Below are 26,418 nucleotides of genomic sequence, written 5' to 3'. Positions count from 1 at the left end.
TCATATATTGTTTCATAGCCTTGTTTATGTTAGAAGTTATTTTAAAATGTTATTGTCAGATATAGAATATCTATTCCATATGATTTAAAAAATTTAGAGATTGTCAAAGATGTTTACTTAATTTACACAAATGAAATGATAGAATTGTAAATCCAACCTCCTTTTTGCGAGTTGTGACTGAGGTCCAGGCTATGTAAAGCTGTATTTGCATGTTTAGGATCGTGTCTTTCAAAAAATGCATTGGGGATGTTTACACTGCTATTTATGGGACCAGTTGCTAATTCAGTAATTTCTTTATGGTTCTGTAACTACAGATTGATTCACAGCATATGGGGATATTCTTAATGTGTACGAAAAAGCCATGTTGAGATGGGAATTATTTAAAAATTTTTTTTCTCACCATTGAATTTTCTCTTTAGATATGTCAGTTGAAGAAATTTTCTTAGTTATTTCTAATTTTTGAATATATTTGATTAATAACATATTTTATTATAACTGTGTTAGAGTAAACATAATAATTTGAAAGTTGTCTCTTCTCATTTTCTTTAGCATGTTACACCAGACAGCTATATTCCATGCCTTGCAGACCTGTGCAAAGCACTGTGGGAAGTTATGCTCAGCTATTATAGGACTATGGAATGGCATGAAAAGCATGACAACGAGGATACTGCTTCAGCTTCTGGTAGGAAAATATTTTTATTTTATTTTAAAAATTGAACTATAAATATCCCACATTACTGGAGTAAAAAGAAAGGAAAGGGGCAGGAATGCCTTTGGGATTTCAAGGATTACAGTGACCATAGGGTAAATATTGAGCAAAGAAAGTGATTCAGCTACTTCAAATGTTCTATTACCTTTAGAGAGTAACTGGGCCAAAGGACTTTTTAAGTGGCACATAGTACCAGTTTCCAGAAGTGTGTGCTGATGGCTTTAGGGCTGAATTTATAAATTTTTTTTGTTGTTAATATTATTAGTTGCAAACTAGATAAGACATTGGTCTGTCTAAATTTACTGTGAAATTAATGCTAGATGGTCAATATTAATCTGTTTAGCCAATTTTCAAGTTACAGTAATAAAGCTAGGTTCTAAGAATTAATTATATTGATACTTTCCTTCCTGAAAATGAAGCAAGACTAGAATTTCATTTTAAAATGATGTTTTAAAGTATTTATCTTTGAATGGAAAATATAACTTTAAATGACTATGGTACAGTAAGCTAAATAATAAAGAACACGAAATTATTGTATTTATTTATCATTCTATTTAAATTGTTTCATTTGTATAATTATATATCTTAACTGATTATCCTTGAACAGTAGCTGAGATTGAATATTTAGAATAGTTATAAAAACAGTAAATGATTTTATCAGCATTTTGTTTAATATGGATAAAATAAATTATACTGTACATCTTTTTTTATTATATACAATTTATTGTAGCTATTCAATCAAGTTACTTTAGTAACTTCCAGTTTCTGAGGTGCTTATCTTCTGTTGTTGGGTGAGTGGACAACACACCCAAATCTCACTGTTTGATTAAATGTTTTGGTAGTTTAGAAAGCATAAGTTTAATCTTTGTCTTGACTTAAAAGAAGCTTGTAAATATAGAAAACAAAATAAGAGGAAAATTCCATGAATGGATTTTTATCCATTTGGAAGTATTGTTGGGAAGGGTAAAGGAAGGGAGAGAAAGGCAGAGAGAAGGATGGGCACACAGCCAGGATTCCAGGTCAGACTATTTTTACCCAAAACTTATACTTTTACCCTGTACTACCCCTGGGACCATGAGCTCTGCAATCTGAGAGGCCTGGCTTCAAGTTTTCACTTCCATTTACCAAAGGTGAGAACTTGAAGACACTGCTTATTTTTTCCACTCTTCAGTTTGCTCCCAAAAATGGTCAGTTAAAAAGCAAAGCAAAACCAAACCAAACCAAACCCTTAGAGTAGTAACACATCTACCCTGCAGGGTCGTTGTAAAGTTTGGACAGCGTGTAGGGTACTTATACTGGTGGTGGTTAATATGATGAAATGAAATGGATCAAGAGATAATATAATAATAGTGAAATACCTGGAGACTGTTAAGACATATGTGCTTTTCTAGTACATTATTTAAGGAGAAACCAAAGAAAAAGTTAGGAATAGAATTAACACATATTTTAGATATCAGAGTTTAGGTGACAGTTATGTATATGTTCATCATGGTAAAGCTTGCTTTTTGCTTTAGGCCAATAGTTTACATTCATTGGAGTACTGAGTCAAAGTTAAAACTCTATCTGATCCTTATTACTCAACCCTCTTTGCCTAATCTGTATATTTTATGGATATTCAAGTGCTCAAGCTGTCAGCTGGTAGTATCTAGGACTGTAAAAAGTTACTTGTTCACCTGAAATTAATCCTTTTATATTCAGGAATAAAATTGTAGAAATTAGTAAATTGAAAATTACTTTTCATGGAACTTCATAAAACTGAAGAGGACTGTAGACTTTATCTGCTGTATCTCTTTAGTGATAATATTTGATACCGTTTGGTAACCTAATACTTTAACGTTCTAAGGTAAAGCTCTATAGCTATAGTTCAGGTGCACTGCCTTAGGCTGCTGGATCCCTAACAGCCATACCATGCTTGTAATAATAAGGCTTAAGTTTTAGGAGTGCTCAGAGGCAAACTAGTCATGCATCTATGTATCTGAGGCCTGGCATTTCCAAGGGCCTTTCACTAGTTATCAGTGGACACCTTCCCAACCTAAGACAAGATGATAACATACTCACTTAGGTGTTCTTCACAGGATATTCACACAAAAGTTTCATCTTTTTGATATAAATGTGTATGTGTATTTTTCAGTTGTCTTTAGGGGGGAGATTGGAGGCAGATCACTGATCTTATCTGTTAAACTAGACATTGTTAAATTATTTATCTGGAGTGGATAAAACTATTATTTATCATGAAAAACATAAAATATATACATTATCACCTCACGCCTGAGCTGTTAATGTAGACTGTCCTCTTAGCACGCATATTAATTGATAATTCAGTTAATTGGTCCTGTAATGCCCTTCTCACAGCCTTTTACATGGTCTTGCAGTAGGCAGTATTGAGAACCTGGTCTCTGGGACCACACCGACTCAGGTAGAATCCCAGCTCAGTCACATATGATCTCAGTGGTCTTAGGTATATTGAGCATTTCATAGTCTATGTTTATTTATCTCACCAAATGGGTTTAAGTCTAATACCTATTGTTTGACATTGTTTTGATTGTATAACTATCAAACATATTTACTGTATCTTACATAGACTTACAGTGTATGAGAGGCCAAATAGAAATTATTTGGAAAACAAACACAAATTGGATTAAATCTAAAAATATATATTGTCTTTTATTTTCAGAAGGGAGTAATATGATAGGTACTGAAGAAACTAATTTTGATCGTGGCTACATAAAAAAGAAATTAGAACATGGACTTACACGAATATGGCAGGTTTGGTTTTTTTTTTAATTATTTTTTTCACAGAAGCAATAGAAATGTCATGTCAAAGTTGCTTTAGAAATTTGGTTTTAAATTTTCTACATGTGTATTCTTTGCAAATTTAATCATATGTTTCTGTTTGGAATTAGGCTGTCATTTAATTTCTGTAATGTATTTGGACTATAAGTGGCAGAAAAAAAGTTTTTTAATTTGAAAATCTCCACTGTAAATATTCATATATGCCTTGAGTACATTTTTTGTTTTAGAGGCCTAGCAAATTTCCACTATCATAGAGAAATGTATGCTTTCTCAGTGAGATGTTCTGTTTATTATTTCATTTATCTGTGTTTTCTTAATTTTTTTTCTGTTAATTTTAGAAAAGAAGTAACTAAGTAGATAGCATACTTAGGTCAGATTATAGTTTAGAATGAACAATTTTTTTTTCTCAGTCAATGATCTTTGTACCTTGAGGGAATCTTACATGCTTATTGGCTGAATACATCTAGTTTTAGTCCATTTGGGCTCCTATAACAAAATATTCTAGACTGCATAGCTTATAAACAGAGAAGTTTATTTCTCAGAATTCTAAAGGCTGGAAGTCAGAGATCAGGGTGCCAGCGTTGTTGAGAGGGAGGGCCTGCTTCCTCGTTCATAGACACTGTCTTGCTGTATCCTCAAATAGTGGAAGGGATGAAGGAGCTCTCTGAGGTCCCTTCTATAGGGGAACTAATCCAGTTAATGAGGGCTCTACCTTCATGATTTAATCACTTCACAAAGGCCCCACCTTCCACCTTGGAAGTTAGAATTTCAGCATCGGAATATTGGGTAGACACAAACATTCAGACCATAGCAGTATCTTAAGTTTTTCTTTACAATTTAGTAGCTCAGTTGTTGTAATCAGATAATTTGTTACTTCTTAGATCACAGTGTAATTTCTTTGAAGATAACTTACTCTTTTTGGACTTCTTTGAACCTTGGAGGACTATAGACCCTTTGGCCATGTTATGGTCTTTTAAAATGTATTTTTAATTTTTCTAATGAGGCTGATCTTTATTTTGACCATCTTTTTTTTTTTTCTTTCTTTTTATTGATTGATGGAGACAAGGTCTCACTCTGTCACCCAGGTTGGAGTGTGGTGGCAGAGTCATGGCCCAGTGCAGCCTCGACCTCTTGGGCTCAGGTGATCCTTCTGCCTCAGCCTCCTGAGTAGCTGGGACCACAGATGTGCACCACCATGCCTAATTTTCTTAAATTAGTATTGGTGGATATGGGGTCTTGCTATGTTGCCCAGACTGGTCTTGAACTCCTGGGCCCAAGTGGTATTCCTGCCTTGGCCTCCCAAAGTGCTGGGATTATAGGTGTGAGCCACAATGCCCAGCTTGACCATCTTTTATAGGATGTGTTGTGAAAAAAATTGTTTAGGAAAATATATTTTGAAAACATAAATTTCTTCATGAATCAGTTAATATTTATAATTTAGTGCTCTTCTAATTTTTGATAATTTTGTATTGGATATGCTATTTGATTTTATGCTTTAGTATTTAAAATTTATTTTTGTGGTGTAAGAGGTTTGACATATATTTTCTCATTTGACTGTATTAAACTCATAACCATATTAAACATTTATTAAAATTAAATAAATATTTAATTTATCATTAATTGTGGATTTAGGCTGACTTTTTTCTGAGTATCATGCATAAAAAGAAAGGAAAATCTTACAGTTATTGAATATACACCCAGGATCAGATATGATTTGTTTCTGACTTAGTCTGCCAATAGGCCTTAATTGTATTTAGGTAAAATTTTACAATCTATGATAGAATTCCTGGTAATTCAGTGTACTTTGAAATACTGACTTAGCACTTTATGTAGCTATTTTCCATTCAGTTTGGCAACCTGATGGCATTCCTGGTATAGGAAATGGGATTGTCTCTATTACATCCCTTAAGGATGTTGGCTATTGGCCTAAATAGATATTTGTTAACAAATTAGGAATATATTCCTCTCTCATTTTAATCTGGAACTATAGAGTAAATGCTTCTGATAACTTATTTTCTATATTTTGGGTTTGCTTGATTTTCTTTTTCTTTGCCTTACAGGATGTTCAGCTAAAAGTAAAAACCTACTTGCTTGGAACTGATTTGTCTATATTCAAATATGATGATTTCATCTTTGTTTTGGATATAATCAGCAGGTAGTGTTTAAGATCTTGTCTTATTCTTTAGTTTTAGTCATTCAGCCATGATAAAGAAATCATGAACTAGTGAGTTATCATCTATAACATTATGGAAATGAAGATAATTTTTGCTGCTAAGTTTGTGAGTGTATTTAAATATTTCTGCCCTTTGGATGTTTGTAAACCTTTATGGATTTGTGATCTTTAGAATATTTTCCCATGTCCAAATTTTAGCGATTTTTTTTTTATCTTTGAAGAAAGAGAAACCACACTTCTTTTTCTCCATAAGGATGCTGCTGAAATTTACTGAAACCTTTTTATCCAACTAGGTTGATGCAAGTTGGAGAAGAATTTTGTGGTAGCAAGTCTGAAGTTTTACAGGAATCTATTAGAAAACAAAGTGTCAATTATTTCAAGAATTACCATAGGTAAGAATTCTAATAAAATATGAATGGACTTATTTAGGTAATGAGAATACTTTTGTCTAATACTTAATCTTAAGGCATTAATTGATTTTAAACAATTACTTTTGAATTTGAATGTGTTGTAGCTTTTTTAAGATGGTTAAGGATTTTTTTAACCAAAATATGATGAAATGTTCTCATTACATATTCATTGTACATTTTAATATATTCTTTGTCTTGAGGGGCTTAAAATATTGAACTAATTTTTTTATGAGTAAAACATGATTATTATATCAAGGTTCACAGAAAGAATTTGGCCACTGTTCCATACCTGCATACATATGGGTGTGCTTATAAGGAAAGTTAAATCAGTAGAGGCAGTGCTCAGTGAGGGGGTGCTTGAGAGTATCTATCTTTTAGAAATAAGAAGGATTCTAGAGGAGAGGATGTGATATTCAGAATTTCGCTATATAAAGGCAAATTTGTATACTGCATTGCTTTGCAAAACAATCACTGCTAATATTTAAAAGAGTGACTAGGAATGGTTTGGGTAGTGGAGGAAGGTGGGAAAGAATGTTCATAATAGCAGTGTGATTACATGCTTACAGCAGCAATAAATTGAGGGAAGGGAGAGCTAACATTAGATTTCTCTTGATATAAGCTAGACCCCAAGTTGTATCCCTTTTGTCCTTTGAATTGAGTTTCATCTTACTTGTTATTCTGAACTTTTACTTTTTATAATTGAATTTAAGTTTTGATTTCCTTGTTATTTGATCCCAGAGAGAGTCATGATTTGAAATTCTGCGTTTTCTCCTTGTTCATAGTCAATACCTGCTCACAGTGATATATGCCATGTCAAAAGAGAGATGACTGAACACCAAACCATTGATTAACTAATTATTAAATGTATTTGAATACAAATTGTCTGTGTTAATTGTAAACAATGAAGTAAATTGTTTGAAAAAGATTTAAATTGAACTATACTAAAGCAGAGCCTTTGAGTTTCGTGACAGAGAATGTTTAAAAATTTTTAAAAATTTTAATTGAATAAACCTCAGGGAAACAGTGGGAAGGGACCGACAGGAAGCCCTAACACTGCCTATATTTATAACTTCCTTGTCTGCTAAAATTTAAGCCCTGACTAAAACAAAAGGCTGGCCCTATAAGCATTCCTGTATAGAATTGGGAGGGGCCTGTTAATCATGGATGGGGAAATAAAATGGAAGCACAAAGGAGCCAGAAGCCTCACTTTTCCTGCAGTATGAAGGCACGCCAAATATCTCTCTTCCCAGAGATTGCTTCGTATCCAACATGACAACTGGGAGAACTTTTGGTGTTCCTAGTGTCTAGGATGTGTGTACAATATAGAAACACTGATTTATTTAGTAGCTTCCATTCTGCATTCTGTTTTACTTATTGTCAAAAGATGTCTGTCATCTGTAGCAACTAGCTAGGGGCATTTTGACCATGATGGAAATTCCTCACAGAGTTCACATTAATGAAATTAGAAAATACAGAAATGAATGACTTAAATCTTCCTCAAACACTCAACACTTTAAAGAACTTCTCTTAGAAACATTTGTGAAACTTATTTCTCATTGATGTGGCTATGCTATATTATTAGAAGGAAAGCTGGGTTGAGTAATAGTAGACTTGGGTTCTTGTCGCATTTTTTGCTGCTTACCAACTGTCTGATGTTGGCAAATCATTTAACCTCTCTGGCCTGTGATTTTATGAATTGTAAAATGAAGTGACCAGATTAAAAGGTCTCCATAAGTGTTGCCTAGACATCTTGACCCATTTTTTTGCAGTATTGTATATTGTAAAAATTGGGGCAGGTTAAACAGCAAAGATTTAATTATTACTTAGTATTCTTCTTTTTCCCTAGTATTTAAACAAAAGTTTAAGGTAGTCTAGTTTCTATCCTGTCTGTCGTCATTTTTGCTCTGACAGTTGCCATCAGGAAAATTATAGTGGAAGTCATTTGGTAAAGTTGGTGCAAACCATCATGTGTTCTAAGGTACATCTGTTTCTTTACAAAACAAGATACACTTGAACAGAAACTTTAGAAATGATGCTAGTGTCCATACATTGAATTGACTAAAGTCAGTACATTAGCCAGTGATGAATCTAAATCTGCAAAATCCCAATATCCCCTTTGTCAATCATACTACATAAATACTGAAAAACTGTATGAAATATGGTGAAATATAGATCAAGTGTGTTCTTATTTTGCTAATAGAAGTGTTGAAATGTGCTTACAGTTTGTTTCATGGTCCTCTCCTGCCAAATACAGCTCTTGAGAATGAAGAAATTCTTGAACCAAATTATTCTGACTTTCAATCCATTTAAGCTATTGGTTTGAATTTATAGGGATAATAAAAAGGTAAAAATAGCAGCAGTTTTTTCTTTGGTGGAACATCTACTTATGAAATGTATTAATGTTAGTTGTGGTAGTTGTATAAAAGTTTGCGTTCCACTCTCTTTTTCTAGGATAAAACTGTATGAACACATGAGGGAGCACAGCCTCTATTATTGATTGTTTCTACTTCTCAAAAGTATGTTTTCTTTCCCCCCATTTTTTTAAATATTCAGGTACTATGTTTATATACACACAAAGAACATTGTTCTGTCAGATGCTGGAGAACTTCTAAAAGCACAAATATTCTAATTTAAACAATAATGACATAAAAATTACAGATCAATGTATAATTGTTAAAATATTCTGCTTAATAAGTACATTTTATTTTGTAATTGCTGTAGTAATCAAAGCTTATAAAATGTTTTCAAGGATCCTAAAGTTGCATTGACTGGTGTTAGAAGAGAGAAGTCACCTATCTTTTTAGAAGAAACTACAACAAATTAGATGAAATAAACAAATTCCTTATAAAGCCAAACTTAATGAGCTGACAAAACAAAATATAGAAAATGTGAATAGTCCCATGTCTTTTGAAGAAATTATATTTGGGCTTCAAAACATTTCCATAAAGAAATCTCCAGGCCTGCTGATGTCACTGGTAAATTCTACCAAACATTTAAGGAGAAAACAATACCAATACAACTCTTTCATAGAATAGAGAAACAGGGAGTGTTTTATAACTTATTTTATGAGGCCAGCACAGCATTGATACCAACATATAACAAGAGGACATTATAAAAAGAAAATGACAGACTAGTATCTCAAGAACATAGATGCAAAATCCTACACAAAATATTGACAAATTTAATTCAGTAATACCTAAAAAGGATAATATGCTATGAACAGATAGGATTTATTATAGGAGAGCCAGAGTTGGCTAAACATTAAGAAAAATTAAATTTAATTTACCAATTGACAGAATACAGGAAAATATCATAGTTATTATTTTAATAGAGAAAATAATTTTGATAAAAATTCTACCCCAGTTCATGATTTTGAGAAATTGTGTTTTTGTATAATTTTAACTTTCTTTCTAATTATGTTCTTATATTTAAAGTGTGCCCTTTGTTAACAGCTTATCAAGTTTGGTCTCGTTTTGTTGTTGTTGATGTTGTTTTACTAACTGAGAAAAATATATATAATATAAAAAGTAAAAATATATATGATTGATCCAAAAAATGCAGAAAGAGAAAATTTCTTTAAAATATTTAACATTTTTAGATATCAAACAGCAATATGATGGGTTTAAACCTATTAATAATTATGCCAATAAATACATTAAATGTAAATGGAAAAACAGTTCTATCAAAACATAAAAATTGTCAGATAAGATTTTAAAACAACATTAGGGGCCGGGCGCAGTGGTTCACACCTGTAATCCCAGCACTTTGGGAGGCCAAGGTGAGTGGATCACGAGGTCAAGAGTTCAAGACCAGCCTGGCCAAGATGGTGAAACTCAGTCTCTACTAGAAATACAAAAAAATTAGCCGGGTGTGGTGGCGGGTGCCTGTAATCCCAGCTACTCAGGAGGCCGAGGCAGGAGAATTACATGAACCTGTGCGGCAGAGGTTGCAGTGAGCCAAGATTGCGCCACTGCACTCCAGCCTGAGTGACAGAGTGAGACTCTGCCTCGAAAAAAAAAAAAAAAATGCGTTGTTGTAATGGTTACCACCAACATTTCAATATGCACTTATGTTCTACTGTAGTCTACCTTAGGTAGTATACTTCCAGAGTAATGCAGGAAACTTTGTAACTGCGTTTACCTTTTCTTTTTGGTGTTTTGTCATATACTTTTACTTCATGTATTATTTTCTATACATTTTTTATGCCTAGGGTTGACTACGCTTCTTCAGTCTGGTTTGTACCTTTTATCACTGTATTAGTTTTAAATTACTGTGTAATAAATACCACAAACCTGTCTGGAAGAGACAGGAAGCAGATTATCCCCTAGGGCCTCCAGAGAGTAGAACTCTACTAACACCTTGATTTCAACCCACTGATACTGATTTTCAGGTTCTGCCCTCTAGAACTGTGAGAGAATAAATTTCTGCTTGTTTAAGTCACCTAGTTTGTGGTAATTTGTTATAGCAGCCACAGGAAACTAATATAGAGTAGAATTACTGGATCCTATGGTAACTCTCTCTGTTTAACATTTTGAAGGAACTGTCACTTTTTTCCAAAGTCGGGATACATTTTACATTCCTACTAATACTGTATGAGGGTTCCAATTTCTCCAAAACCTTGTCAACACCTGTTGTTTTCTGTCTCTGATTATGGCTGTCCTAGTAGGCATGAAGTGGTATCTTACTATGTTTTGGGTTTGCATTTCCTTGATGACTAATGATGTTTAGGATCTTTTAAGGTGCTCATTGGCCTTTTGTGTTTCTTCTTTACAGAAATGTTTGTTCAAAGCTTTTGTCCATTTTGAATTGGGTTATTTGTTTTCTCTTGTTGAGCTGTAAAGTTTTGTACTTTTAGTTCTTACCTTAGGACTGTGATCCACTTGAGGTAATTTTTGTATGTGGTATGAGCTATGAGCACAATCACTTTTGGGAATTCTTGGCCATTATGTCTTCAAATATTGCTTTTGCTTATTCTCTGTCCTTTCCATCCAATTGCCTGCATAATAAATGTTTTGACTATCTCACATCTCTCTTATGATCTTTTCTGTTTCTTCCTTTTTTTTCAAATTTTTGCTTCAGTTTAGATATTTTCTATTGATCTGTCTTTGAGTTCATGAATGCTGTCTTCAGCCACCTCTAGACTGCTGTTTTACTTATCCAATCATTTTTTAATTGGAAGCGTATTTTTTAGTTCTCGAATGTCTATTTGGTTCTTTTATTGTTTTTCTTATTGCAGTTATTTGAAATTCTCTTTTCTATCCATTTTATACATTTTTTTTCTATTTTATTTAACTTATAATAATTATCTTAAAGTCCTTGTCTGTTAACTCTAGTATTTGGAGCAATTCCTGATTTTTACAGATTCTTGTATTTATTGTCTCTTTATTTTGAACCTGTGGATTTTAAAAACTCTAGATTTTATTTTTAGCATGGTAGTAACAACTTGTGGTAGAGGAAGAACAGGGTAGGCACTGACCCTTTTGTCAACTGAAAATAAGGGTTTGTTTTTCGGGGACTGCCTATATCACGTGCTGATTACTCAGGATAGACAGTAAGAATAATAGCATTAAAGAAAGAAAAGAGATCAGTATGGCGTACGTGATTAGTGTAATGTCAAGTATATACGTGTCTTAGCTGCTAATTTAAATTTGTAAATGCTGTGTAGAGACAGGCACTGAGCTAAACATTTTCAGAAAGTGATGATTATCTTGCTATTGTGGCTTCACTAGGTATGGTTCAGATCTGTGCTGTTTAACATAATGTGTTAGTATTTATGATCTCATAATCTGTAAATTTTTTCTTTATGTTTTAGCATCGATATATAATCAGCTAAGGATATTTTAAGTATGTGAGTTGGAGACAAGCTTTTAATTTAGTCCCCTAATAAAATTGTCATTTCCTATGCATTACTTTTGCAATATAGTAAAAATACTTAGTTTAGTAAACATTTGAGAGAGTTTTTCTCTCAAGGATGATAAGATATTAACTAATAAAAGTAAACATTTCTGTTTACTGTGTTAATCAGAGTAGGTTCTCAAAGTTGATTATGATCATGACAATAATCCTATAATTATTTGTATTGTACATTATTTCCTCAATTCTTGTGTGCGGTGTACTTTTCTTCTCACTTTTTGGAGTGTTCATTTTCTTTTTTTAAGAACACGGCTTGATGAACTGAGAATGTTCTTAGAGAATGAGACTTGGGAACTTTGTCCTGTTAAATCAAATTTCAGCATCTTGCAACTTCATGTAAGTGTTTCTTAAGAACAAAGAAATCTTTTAGTCATCTATTTTACCCTTTTTTTTTGAAAAAAATATCCGGAAATATATGAAAACATTTATAAAATAAATTAAGGAGCAGTTTCTTATCTTCCTTCCTTGAAAGTCGTTAGTAGCCAGCCTCTTTTACAGGAATGATCCTTTTATGGTTGTGAAAAATCAGTCTTACAAAATTCAGTTTACGTACTTTAGGAAATCTCTTTTGCCTAAAAAGAGTTACAATTAAAATGATATTTTTTGTTTGTTTTGAATTCAGAAAAGGGTGACTGCTGTATTTAAATTTTGCAGATAATCAATTAGCTATATTTTGGCTTCGTTTAATACAAATGCTTATTTATATTTGTAGAATATTTTTCATTTCTTAAAGGGACTAGTAGGTTCCTAATTTATGCTGTAATTCTTAAATTTGCCTGTAATGAAAAAATGCCTCAGAAATAAAAGAGGCACTTATAAAAAATACTCAACTAATTTGTATTAGTTAATCAATTCCTCGAATACTTACAGAATAAGCAATCTTTGAAAAAGTCTTTAATTGGTTTGATTTTTCCCTTGGTTGAAACACATTGTAGATAAATATTCCTGTGTGAAAGATTGTGTTCTGCAAATATCAAGTGTCAAAATGCAGTGCATATAGTTAGATCCTTGTTCAGAAAGTATGATGTGTTTATTTTCTGCCTTTGGAAGGAATGGCTTTCTAGAAAGCAATTTTCTTATTCTGGATAAATGTAAAGAATACATAATTAGAAGTTTTTTTTTATAGGGATTGTCTTTATGCTCATTGTATAATAGCTTCTTATCCAGTTTTATTATATTGTTTTCCTATTATAGAAATATTAAAAACCCTGGAACATAGTGATTAATAAATGCTTTAAAGACAGCAAAATTAATGTTAATGTTAATTAGTATTAACATAACCATTAACATTAAATTAACATAGGATTTAAGAATCCTCAAAGATTTAAGGTAATTCCTTAACATTATTTAAAATTCTAAGTTTAACATAAATTTTAGAATATCTATTAAATAATTTTATTTGAACTCCTTTTAAACCATCAGACTGTGTGTGTGTGTTGTCACGTTGTCACACTTAGTATAATTGTAAGACATGTTTTTTAAAAAAGGCATGTTGAAGCATTCCCATCTAGGTGAACATTATCTCCTTTAAAGTAGTTACCTTGAAAACTATTCACAGCTTAGTGTTCACCTGACATGCATTCCTGTGGATTTGATTTTCTAAAAATTAGTCTCATTGATGTATATTCACTCCTTGTTTAGAATTATAAAAATAATGGCATGATTCTTAGGCATTATAATGTATATGATTAAATGTATAGTTGAAATGTGAAAGGAAAATAAACACATATATCATTTAATACAACAAGCCAATGGTTACCTTTCAAGAATTTTAAGAATACCTTTTAAGAATATCATTGAAAATGAACAAATTTAAATTTGGGATTATTCCGTTTAGATAAAAGAAAAATGTTTGTTAAATTTTGTGATAAATCATTAAATCAAGATTTTTGCAATTCTAGGAACTTTAGAGATTATTCCAGCTTTTCCTCTAATTAGCTGTGTGATGTTGAACTTTGCACTGAATCCCTTCAGACTGCCTCAGTTTTCTCATGTGGTTAATGCATGACTTAGACTAGGTCTTAGAACTCTTTAGCTTAGCTAGGAGTAGAAGACACATCATATGACTTTGGCATATATGTTCATGTTGTCTGTTTCTTGGTATATAGCGAAAAGTAAATGAAAGTTCATAGGTGTCAATGTAACACAGATATATACCTCATATTTTGTTTCTGATGTATTTGTATAGAATATCTTAAGTGGTGCAAGCATATGAAAAAGCGAAGTGTTTTACTTTAACAATTAGTTTTCATAAATGACTTTATTGATTAGGATTTTTGCTGTTCTGTTAAAATTTTTAGAAAACATCATTCAGATTTCTTAAGCTATTTTAAAAAATGATCTCTGCAGTTTCTTAAGCCAAAAGTAGCTTGATGCAGATGATACTTTAAGTGATACCATTCACTGAATTGTCTTTAGGAAAACCTTTAGACATGTATTTCCAAGTTTGTGCTTTTAGATAACTTGAAAGATTTAAAAGTCAATAACCTGAAGATCAAGATGTTGTTTTTCTACTAACTCTACATGTATATTGAGGGATTCGGTTTATGTACTAGAATTTTATTGTTGCTAAAGGGTATCTGGCTCCTTTTTTAACATCTAGGAATTTAAATTCATGGAACAGTCTCGCTCCCCATCAGTTTCACCTAGTAAACAGCCAGTCTCAACTTCTTCAAAAACAGTGACCTTGTTTGAGCAGTACTGTAGTGGTGGGAATCCATTTGAAATTCAGGCCAACCACAAAGATGAAGAAACAGAAGATGTCTTAGCTTCTAATGGGGTATGTGGTGTATGTGGAACATAAGTGAGTTTTTTTTTATTTAAAACTGTTCTACTCAATGAGCAAGGCAATTTACTACATTTACGTATCCATTTACTACTACCCTGCCTGCCTATGTAGTTAATGTACCTATGATATTACATTTATAGATAATGACTTTACAGTATGCTTTGTTGACCTTGTCCTCTTGAATAGTAAATTTTCCCTTTATGTTTGCTTTTGATCTTATTACATGATGTTCTTATCAGGTTGCTAATCAAGTAGTAGTGTGATTTCTTCACTGAATATTTATGTGATATATTATGTGAATATTATGTGATATATTGTGAGATGAGGGAACAGATATCATCTACCCTTTTTTTCGACACCCTTTATGGGTCACTGATTCATTTTGTTCCATGCCCCTTTATCTAAGAGAAAGTGGTAATGTCTTGCTTAGTTGCCTGGCAGTGATATTTTTTGAGATTTAGAAGTACAATGTTTTAACAACACTTTGAGGACCTCAAAAACAATATTAACTAGACATAGTGTGAGTTAGTGGAAAGGATTTGAAGGCAGATAATGAATATTGTCTTTATTATTTATCAGCTGTGTGGCCCTTGGCAAATTATTTTAACTTTGTGACCCTCAGTTTTTCCATATTTACAGTGAGAGGAATGCTTGCTTCACAGTTACCTGCATGGTGTTTTCACAGTATTTCACTTGACTTAATATTTTGTTTGATGGTTTCTTCTGATCTTCATAATTTCCATAATGACCCAATATGATTTTTATTTTTTATTTGATGAAGCTAAAGTGAAAACCATTCAGATGTGACAAAAATATGTTGAAGGATTTGTCTTTATATTTTATGTTAGTTTTAGAATTTAGTTTTCATTTGGTGAAGATAAAATTCATGAAGTTTAAATTGTTTCATAGTAAGCCATATTTAAAATTATGATTCAGTGATTCTTTGTGACATTTTGCCTCTGTGAAGTTGGCTAAACTGAGAGGAATTTAAAGTCATTCCAATTATTTTGGAATAATATATCTTTCTATAAAAGTGATTCATTAATTAAAACGTAGCATTTGATTCTCATTATTTGCAGCAGTGTGTTCTATAAAGTTGCTGTGAATACTGAATTAGCAAATACTGAACTATTACTCCCAGAGCAAATATAGGATTAGGTTCCTGTGAGCCTCGGGTTACAACAAATTTATCAGCCCATCAGTACATAATCTGAATTCATAGCCAACAATGCCATAACTCTTGCCTAAATGAAGCTTATCAGACACACATATTTTGTTTCTAAGGCACATCACAGCCTTCTTGTACTTAGAAACACTAGACAGCACTTCAACTCAACACTTACAGTGGCATTCTAAATCACCAGCAAAAAGCACAAAAATACAAAGCACTTGGCACTAAATAGGTCAAGAAAAGGAAACTTGTTTATAGTATGAGAGCCTAAGCAAGAAGGCAGAGCATGCCTTGTTTGTATTCAGCTGGGAACATGCATGTTGGATGACTCAAAGTTTTCACTGTTCTGCACGTTTATGACTGACTCCAAAAATATCATAAGTATTGACTTTAGGATTACAAATAAATTTCAGTGAGTAGGCAAATTTGCAAACATTGAATCCTCAAATAATGAGTATCTATGATATGGTGTGGTCACAAAGCTCTGTTGTTGTAATCAGGACATCCTAGTTATGTCCTGATTATATACCTTTCTGCATAGCATCAGGATCACATTGTGTATAAGTATAAAGGAGTACCTGTAAGGCTTGTTTGCAGTTATTAATGTGTGATCTAATCTTTCCAGGTGCAACTTATGTCCTTGAGAATCAGGGTCCACATCTAAATACGACCTTTCATAGTGCTTTTTATTAACAGACTCTCAAAAAATAGTTGTTGGCCGGGCGCGGTGGCTCACGCTTGTAATCCCAGCACTTTGGGAGGCCGAGGCGGGCGGATCACGAGGTCAGGAGATCGAGACCACGGTGAAACCCCGTCTCTACTAAAAAAATACAAAAAATTAGCCGGGCGCGGTGGCGGGCGCCTGTAGTCCCAGCTACTTGGAGAGGCTGAGGCAGGAGAATGGCGTGAACCCGGGAGGCGGAGCTTGCAGTGAGCCGAGATTGCGCCACTGCACTCCAGCCTGGGTGACAAAAAAAAAAAAAAAAAAAAAAATAGTTGTTGAATTAGGGGACTAAATTCTTTCCATGTAGTTATCATACTGGTTTCCTCAACTGTCATGTAGAGATAAAACTTCCTCATAGAAGTGTCTGTATGATTAAATGAGATAATTCATGAAAGCACTTAGCATAATACTTGGTTAAAAACTCAATGTTAGCTATTATTTAATCATATTAATGTTAGCCATTTAATCATATTAATCTATGACATTAATAGATGATGATGATGATGATGATGATGATGATGAAAGTGCTGTCACTGCTTCCTTTACTGTGCATGAATTCCACTGTACTTTCCCATGCTGGCATTGGGCCATGCTGCCATAAAGATGATGAAAATGTTAGGAAGACACCCTTCGTCTCAAGAGTAAATCTACCATTTTTGTCCTCATTCTCAGCAGGTCCCTGTGTTCTAAGCTTAATTTTCTAAGCTGCCCTTGGAGTTAAATTTTATAGTGAATTAGAAAATCAGCATGTGTGTTGCACGTGTTTATTAAGCTGAAGTAATACTTCCAGAATGCCAGAATTGGATACTGAACCTCTTTTTAATGAGTTTTATTAGCAAATTGGAAATAAGTATGGTGAAACTTCTGAGAAACTTTAAGTAAAAAAGAAAAAAAAAATGCGAATGTATACTCTTCTTCTCTTTTTAGGCCTAGTGGAATGTTTGTTAGGTTTTGATTTATGGCGATTTGATTTTGTTGCACATTTTCAAGCTTTTATAGGTGTAATATTTTTCTTTTGTGCTGATTGAGATAGAATGATGAAGACAATGGAAGAATAATTAGATTCTTGGTGACAACATTAAAGCTAAATTAAGAATTTTCTTGTATTTAGCTGTTTCTTATAAAATTGAGTACTTCCACTGTGTTGAGACACCCCACGAAAAGAGGCCCTTTATACTCATTTTTTAATACCCTGTGTTTTCTTCAGTATGAATCTGATGAACAAGAAAAGAGTGCCTATCAAGAGTATGACAGTGACAGTGATGTTCCTGAGGAACTCAAACGAGACTATGTGGATGAGCAGACAGGAGATGTTCCTGTGAAAAGGTGATTGTTCTTAAATTGTGTGGTATTTAGCATTTTATCTTGTGCTCTTAACATACAGGATTTCCTTTAAGGTTAAGAAGAAACAAAAATTATTATTTTTTTGGTACTTACAATGTCACCTGACAGAAGTTAGTATGTTTTAAAAAATGATTCCTGGAAGGCCAAAAATGTGTTTTTCCTCTTAACATTTCATAACTGAATTTCAGGAAAACTAAAATAGTTATATGAAAAGTTCTGCCTAGCAAAACCTTTGCCGGTATCTCACTAATCAGTTCATTTAACTGTGAACTGGATTGTTAATGTGTCAAAAAAGAAATTGATTTAGCCATTTAAAAACTTTTAAATGGCTAGTGTTAATGTAGCTTTCCTTTGAGTTACACAGTTGGTTTGACATTGCTTTTTGTAGCAAGATTCTAGTTTCTTTTTTATGGTATCACAAAGTTAGTCATTTTTTAAAATCTGTTAAAATTGCTTTATTATTTTGTTGAAAATATTGGGCATAATCAATTTTTTTTGGAAAATATTGGGCATAATCAAGATTAGTTTTTGCAGAGGAAAAAGCCTTTAGATTTGTAAAATCGATCCTGCCTTTGGTGGCCATTTATGCTTTACATAGATAAATAAAAAACCTCAAGGAGAAAATGGTCATTTGTTTTGTATGTGGAGTTCTTGCTTCAATCTTGTAAACACAGAAAGTCACCACTTATTTCCCCTATGTCATTTTTGTTCACTATTTGAACCTTCTATCAAGGTGTCCTATTAGTGGTTGAGTTTTGTTTTATGATAAACTGACCTCTTCAAAACTATGATAATTGTAAGAGAATTTTTTCTTACCTTTTGCCAGTTAAATGGGCCTGATTCTGGAATGTTGAAATGACTTGATTTCATGACTATCATACATTTAGTGACTATAGATATACTTTTTTCTTAATGATAGATTTCTTAATGATAGATTCTTAATGATAAGTATACTCTTACCGTTTAACCCTAAGCTACCTATTTAAAACTGTTTAACTTGAAATCCTAACTGAAATAATTCTGTTTTCAAAAGTGAGCAATTCACGTAGTTGTAGCTATTTTAATTGAAAAAATTTGTTCTATTGGTTTTTGCATATGTATGATATTAAGTGTCAGTGTGATCTACTGTGAACTGAATAGAACTATTTTGTTGGAATTCTTTATTAGATATGTTTTGGGCATATTTTGGCCAAAAGGAAAGGTCTATTTGAATTGAAATGTACAAGTAAGACAGCGTCTGCCAGTACATGTGTATATACCTCCATTTTTGGTAGGGTTACTGGAGCCCCCTAAACTTTTTACCCCTAAGAAGTTTGAATTGAACAAATTAGTAACTGAAGCCAATAAATTAATAGATATTATCAATTCTAACTTGTGTCTCTTGAATTGACCAATTTTTCTTGTATTTTACCACTACCATTCTAGTTTATGCCAAAATTATCTCTGTGCCAGATTATTAAATCAACTCCTTTACCTTGGATTCTTGTCTCTAGGCTTGCCCCGTTCCAAACAAGTCTTAGATCTAAATTTAGGGTTTTTTTTTTTCATAGTTACAAATTTAATCATGCTGTTTTTCTGGTTAGCTTTTAGTGACTCACCACTGTATTCAAGATAAGGTTCGTATCCCTCAGGTTTGATTGCTTTCAGGGATATCTGGCCTTTACTTGCCTCCTTTCTTGTCACTTTTCTCTCTGTTCACTTCTTCTACATGTGAACGTGGTGAACTCCTTGTACTTTTCTGAGCACACTCTGTTCTCTCTTATCTCTGACCCTATTTTATGCCGGCCCTTTTTTCTGTGCTGACCATATAACTTTTACTTTAACCCTTAACCCCAAATACTGCCATCAATATTCTGTACTTAATTCAGATTCTTAGGAGGGTATTTTTTCATGTTTATAAGTTTCTGAAATCAAGAAACAGTACATTTGCACCGAGATGTATTATTATCCTGGAAAATCTGTTTTTTAAAGCTATGTAGCTTTTTTAGTGGTTGATAATGTTTTATAATCAAAGAAATGCATTATGGTACTTTATTTTTTTGCTTACTTATTTCCCTTACTTATGGATTGTAAATTTTATAAGGATAAGAAGTTAATTTCTATATCTTTACCTAATGCATAGTAAGATTTTCATTAAATAATTAGTTAATAAAGGCTAGGGACTAATCTAACTTATTGGTTTATTACTTGACAACTCTAGCAACTCTGTTTTGTTTTTCCATGTCAAGTGTTTCTCGGGAAACTCTAAAAAGCAGGAAGAAATCAGATTACAGTCTAAATAAAGTGAATGCACCTATCTTAACAAATACAACGTTGAATGTAATAAGACTTGTTGGTAAGTAGCTACACCTTTAAAAAAAATTATAACAGTTAAATTAGTTTGTTACTGAATGACTTTTACTTGTGGTTTTCATTGTCTGGTATACACCAGTGCTCTCTACAATAAGGGATTTAAGGTTATCATATGTCAATGCTTCTCATTTTAAATGTTCCAAATACTATAATACTAATAGTAATGCCAGTTTTTCTTTTTCAGTTACCTGTTTATTAAGTCTTTGTATCTTACAATTTTTCTAAAATATTTCAGTTAATTGAAATGCGGTGAAAAATTCTTTAGGTAGGTTAGAGGTACGTGTAAGATAAGATAGTACCAGTTTCACGTTTATACAATATTTTTGTACTGAGTTGTTTCATAGGTCTTTACCATCTTCTGTCAGGCAGAGTGACTAGTGACTTTCTGGCATTTTCAGACAAGGGATTTACAAGCTAAATGTTCAGATTATAGGAAATGTTGTTCTTGTAGCAGATAAGACCTTTATTGATGATTTTGTAGAAGGCAAACAATATGAAGAAATGACATTTTAAATATTCAGGTTTTAGGATGATGTGGATTTTTTTTAAATCAGTATTTCAACATCTTATATGCTTTTAGCCTTTGTATCTCACAGATAAGTCTATATATTTGACAAATAAGTTATAGAGATGTCTTCTATTAAACTTCGTTGTTCCAATCAGGAATTTTAGTGGTTTTCCATAAAAATCTCTATATTCTATCTATGGAGATGGTATTTACCTATTGCCTAGTTTGATTAACCTTAGCTCTGTTGAAATAGTCTGTGTTCTTTAATTCTTAAATTTAATTAATGAATAGGATAAAATGTACAGAATGCTCTTTAGGAGTCATGGTTTCTCTAGTAAGAGCAAAAAATATTACTGAATTGAGAAGAAAAGAAAGGTATACATTTTCATGATGCTCAGAAAAAAGGATAGATTCTAAAAAGCTATTCTGTGGCTAATTATTGCCAGGGAGCTAAGCTTTTCTTCTTCTTCCAAGAGAACTGACTGAACATAGTGTCAGAAATAACTCTCAAGAATTTGTAGAATCAGAATTGGGAGAGTGCTGAGTGGTCATTGGTGTAAATTCCCATGAAGTCGGTTGTCTTTCTGTAGTGTCTCTCGTATGTGGTAGCCGTCTAGCTTCTGTTTCATGACTCCCAGTCATTGGAAACACAGTGGTTTGCAAGACTACTCATTCTATCATTAGACTGATCTCATTAGTAGAAGTCTCTTCCCTAAATCTAGAAGGCTAAGGAGGATGACAATGATTCTGAAAGGTCTGAATTTCTATCAGTGAGGACAAGATAAAGGAACTGAGCCCATGGAGCCTAAAGAATGGATTGTGGGGTGGTCGGTATGAGAAAAGGAAGCATGATAACTACCACCACATATCTGAAAAGTGATCACATGGAAGAATAGAAGAGATAGAAGAAATAGAAATAGAAGATAGAAGAAACAGAAACAGAAGAAAAAAAAGCACGAACTTATTCTTCTTGCTTCTTTTGAACTAGGTAAGGTAAAAAATATAAACAACTGCTTAGATGTGTTTGATTGTATTATTTTTCTAAACTAAAACCTGTCTCTCTGTGATTCCAGCTTTTGGGTTGTCCTTTTGGTCTAAGAGTTCTGCCCTTAGAAGCAAGAAGAATAAGTTGGTGCTTTTTCTTCTTCTGTTTCTATTTCTTCTATCTTCTGTGTCTATTTCTTCTATTCTTCCATGTGATCACTTTTCAGATATGTGGTGGTAGTTATCGTGCTTCCTTTTCTCATACCGACCACCCCACAATCCATTTTTCAGGCTCCATGGGCTCAGTTCTTTTATCTTGTCCTCACTGATAGAAATTCAGACCTTTCAGAATCATTGTCATCCTCCTTAGCCTTCTAGACTCAGCAGTTTTCAATGTCTGAACACATTACTTGAGCTGTAGTCAGCTTTTGCTAGATTATGTTGAAGTAACAAGCAACTCTTGGTGCATCAGTGACTTTCAACCACAAAGTTTTGTTTTTCACTCGTGATACGCATTGTCTCCTGATTATATGTAGCTCTGCTCCATGTGTCTCTTCATTCTAAGATGTAGGTTGAAAGAATAATACCAACCAATCTGGAACATGGGGAGAACAGAAAGAGCAAACTATTTTATGACTCCTGAAGCTTCTGCTTCCATCTGTCACCCTTGACTTCCTCTGACATGTCATGACCAAAGCAAGTCAGGCTTGGCAAAGGGAGGGAGAAGTATGCTTCTGCCGCAGGAAGCACTGCAAGTCAAGGGAAGTGGGCAGGGCTGTATATTGCTCTTACAGGGAATTGGGAAAAATAATATAATCAAACACATCTAAGCAGTTGTTTATATTTTTTACCTTACCTAGTTCAAAAGGGGCTGGAGGTAGTCATGTTGCTATTTACTCTGAAGGCATATTTTCATTATAATCAAATAAAATATAAGGCTAAGACAAAGTTGAAGAGTGGGCACATCACGCTTTATCATATATTTAATGCAGACATCAAATACAATGCTTAACTTCTTGGTAGGCATAAGGGAATTGAAGAAACAATATATTCTGCTATCCTCATTATCTGAGAAAAAGATACAGGCGTTTATAATAATGGTAGAAATATGCTCCTGGTGCTGAATTCAGATGTTAGTAACAACAAATTTTTGTATGAGGATTACTGATCAACATAGTGGGCCTTGCTTTTGAACAGTGAGTTTATAGGAACTGAGAAAAGCCACATTCAAGACCCTTTAAAGTATGGCGCAGTCCTGAATAAACCCTTACTCTGTGAAGAGAATTTGACTATTGCAATTTCAGCTTTCTCCACTACCATATCTTTTACTGGACTTGCAATTAGGAAACAATGCCGAGTATGACAAATTTAACTTTTATATCTTCTCATTTAGGACTGGGATTAGGTGCTGCCATTATCACCCCAGTTGGGATCCCCAGTAGACTTTTATGCCTATCATTTTCTCTCTCCCTAGGATGTTTTTATCTTCAGTTTTTAGATATATACAAAACAGAACTTTAAGGAAGCCACTGTCTCAGAGGCCTCTGACTAGCAAATGCACTATTCCGTCCACTGTTGTTATTGCATAGAAGTGCCTGAAGATTATAAACTGGCAAAGGTCATGCCTCTTCCTACAAAGGGAGAAGTACGGTTGTGTAAATAAGACAGATTAATTTTTGGTGCTTGAGAAGATGAAGGAACTAATTATTGAGTATTTGGGAAACACATATTAGAACATTAAAGGCGTATTTAAAATGGCCTTTTCAAGTAGTATTTACTTGGCAGATAATTAGCAGAGAGTAAACAAAAGAGTGTTAATGGGGCTTCCTTATCCCAGCTGGTAACTAAATTTATTAGAAAGGCTCAGGGAGGCTTTGCACTAGTGGAGAGGACTGATCAGAACAGTTGCTTGTATTATGTAAAGAGAAAATTCTGTCATCCTGATGGTTTCTTGTAGACAGCGAAAGAGAAATTTTAGGAAATGTGTCTTATCAGTGAAATCGCCTTGGTATTCACGGTTCTCTCTCCTGGAAGCAGCTTGTGAGCAGGTGTGATAGGTCTGAGGAGCAGGAGCTAGATTACCGAAGTCCATGCTTATAACAACTGCCGACAACAACAGAATTACCACTTTAGTAGCTAGAAAAAATATACCCTAGCACCCTAGCACTTGCATCAGTATTTAAAATGAAACTAGGATATGTGCATCTAAGGGATATTTAGGTATAATGTGCCTGAGATGCAGCTTATGTGGTGGAGAGAACACAGGCATGGGAGACAAGAGATCCACTCCTTCACTGGGACATTCTTTTCATTGGGGGAAGGTCAAATACTAGATGCCAGACTGTTGAAGTTTCTCAGCAGTTTAGTTTGCTGGCATACTCTTTATCATTGAGCATTTTAAATTGAAAGGTAATGCATAAAAATGGTTAAAAATTAAAATACCCCAAGGTATAAGCAGAGCCCCTGAGCTGCAAGTCTCCTTCCTCAGACAAAATGACTCAGTTTCTCCTGTTTTCTTCTGGAAATATTAGTGTTAGTACAAATATATTTGATATGTATATCTCCTCTTTCCTATTTTTTTTTGTTGTTGTTGTTTTGTTTTGAAAATTGGATTACAGTATTTATACTGTTTATCTCTATTTTTTACTTAAAATATCTTAAGGTTACACTTAAAATATCTTAATGTATTACCTATCTTAGTATGTGTGGATTTCATTCTTTTTTCCTATCATATAGATGTAATATTGTAAGTGCCACAGTTTATACGTCTTCTACTTTTCAACATATAGATTAAGTCATTTCATACTACAAACTGCCACAGCAGGTATCCTTGAAGAAATATCTTTGTGTATATACAGATAGAGCTATAGAACAAATTCCTATAAATACTTCCTCTAGCTGGAGCAAAGAGTATACACATTTCCAGTTTTGATGGACATTCTCAATTTACCAATGAGGTTACTAACGAGCTTACTAAAAGAGTTCTGTTAAATTACTCATTCATCAACAGTATTTGAGGGTAGCTCTTTTCTTAGTCTCAGCAACACTGTGTATCCTCCAGCTTTGGGTACCTGCTAGTCTGAAAGGTTAAAAATGGCATCTCATTCAAAAATGTATTTAATTATGAGTGAATTGAAGCATCTTTTCATATGCTTAAAAGACATTTCTATTTACTTGCGAACTACTTATTTATATCCACTGCTCATTTTTATATAATAAGGAAATTATAGGTTTTAATTTCAACACTAAGGAAATCAGTTCTTTTTTTGCCATGTATATTGCATTCATTAGTTTTAGTCCACCAGAATTTTTTTTTTTTTTTTGAGTCACTACTTTGTTTCTGGCTAGCTGTTGGAGATACAGTCATGAAGAAACCATAGTCTTTGTACTTTGTACTTAAGGAGTCCAACAAGGGAAATGCAAAATAAAAAAAATTTACGGTATGTTGTTGTAAGCATAAATAAACAGAAAAGAGGCGACAGAAAGAATGATGATTAATTTTCATTTTTGGGTAGGAAGTGAAAGGGCTGACTCACTGTGGGGGCTGACACCCTAATTGAGTTTGAAAGATGAATAGGTTCTCATAGATGAAGAAGTTGGTAAAGGCGTTTTGGACAGATAGAACATTTGCAAGACATGGTGTATTCAGAGACCCCAGTTGTCTAGTTTGCTGGAATGTAAGAAACATGATAGGGGCTGGAGGCAGAAGCAGAGGAGATGTGACGAGAAAGATGGGCAAGAACAGGGTATCAGAAGACTGTCCTATGCAGCTTGGACATAAGCTCCTTAAGGGATTTCTAATAGGGGAGAGAGCCCAGCAGATTTGTTGTTTTTAAAAAAAGTGTAAATAAGGGATTGACTTTGGCTAAGGGGAAACTGGAGAAGGTCAAAGACTGGATGGCAGACTGTTGAAGTCTCCCAGGCAAGGGATGATGATAACATAAGCCTGGATATGGATGGCAGTGGCCATTGTAATAGAAGAACACAGATTAGAGAGATTTTAGAAATACAACAGACAGGATTGGTGAATCAGTGATGAGCGATCACTCAAATTTTAGGTTTGTGTGATTAACCAGTTATAATGCCAGAAATGAAAAAGGGAAGATGAGAGGAAGACAAAGTTTGCAGAGCTGATGGTAGGGTAGACTTTGGACATATAGAGGTACCTCTGGGACATTTAAGTAGAAATAGTCTATAGGTAGTTACATAGATGGATGTGGAGGTCAGGAGAAAAAAGATGATCAGGATACATAATTTGAGTCATTGTTATAAAATGACTAGGAAGGGTAGTAGAGCTTCTGTCTGATTTTCTATGAACTCAAAAGGTTAGTGGATGAGTTTATCTTGGCAGAGGCTCTTAACCATTTGAGTTCATAGAAAACCAGACAGAAGCTCTACTATCCTTCCTACCCACTTAGTACACACAAAAACATACAACACAAGATAGCTGAGTGGAAACCTAGGAAACAGCAGTGGATATGGATACACTGGAAGGGCAAACAGCAAGATCAGTCAGTGAAGGAGGTCATGAATCAACAGCAGAAAGGCA

General features: G+C 33.5%; 1 protein-coding gene across 2 annotated transcripts in view; it reads left to right on the top strand.

The window, feature by feature from the left end:
- VPS50 (VPS50 subunit of EARP/GARPII complex) overlaps positions 1-26,418 on the top strand; it is a 133,524-nt gene that overhangs the window by 60,252 nt on the left and 46,854 nt on the right. For both annotated transcript variants that reach the window (XM_032761048.2, XM_058424568.1), the window contains exons 13-20: positions 550-682; positions 3,384-3,475; positions 5,563-5,657; positions 5,969-6,067; positions 12,244-12,334; positions 14,601-14,777; positions 17,889-18,007; positions 20,254-20,360. In XM_032761048.2, coding sequence (XP_032616939.1) covers positions 550-682; positions 3,384-3,475; positions 5,563-5,657; positions 5,969-6,067; positions 12,244-12,334; positions 14,601-14,777; positions 17,889-18,007; positions 20,254-20,360 — 913 coding nt within the window. The remainder of the gene's footprint in view (positions 1-549; positions 683-3,383; positions 3,476-5,562; positions 5,658-5,968; positions 6,068-12,243; positions 12,335-14,600; positions 14,778-17,888; positions 18,008-20,253; positions 20,361-26,418) is intronic.

The sequence above is a fragment of the Hylobates moloch genome, unplaced genomic scaffold, assembly GCF_009828535.3.
Source record: "Hylobates moloch isolate HMO894 unplaced genomic scaffold, HMol_V3 SCAFFOLD_1, whole genome shotgun sequence".
Classification (NCBI taxonomy): Eukaryota; Metazoa; Chordata; class Mammalia; order Primates; family Hylobatidae; genus Hylobates; species Hylobates moloch.
This window is presented reverse-complemented; position numbering and strand designations above follow the sequence as displayed.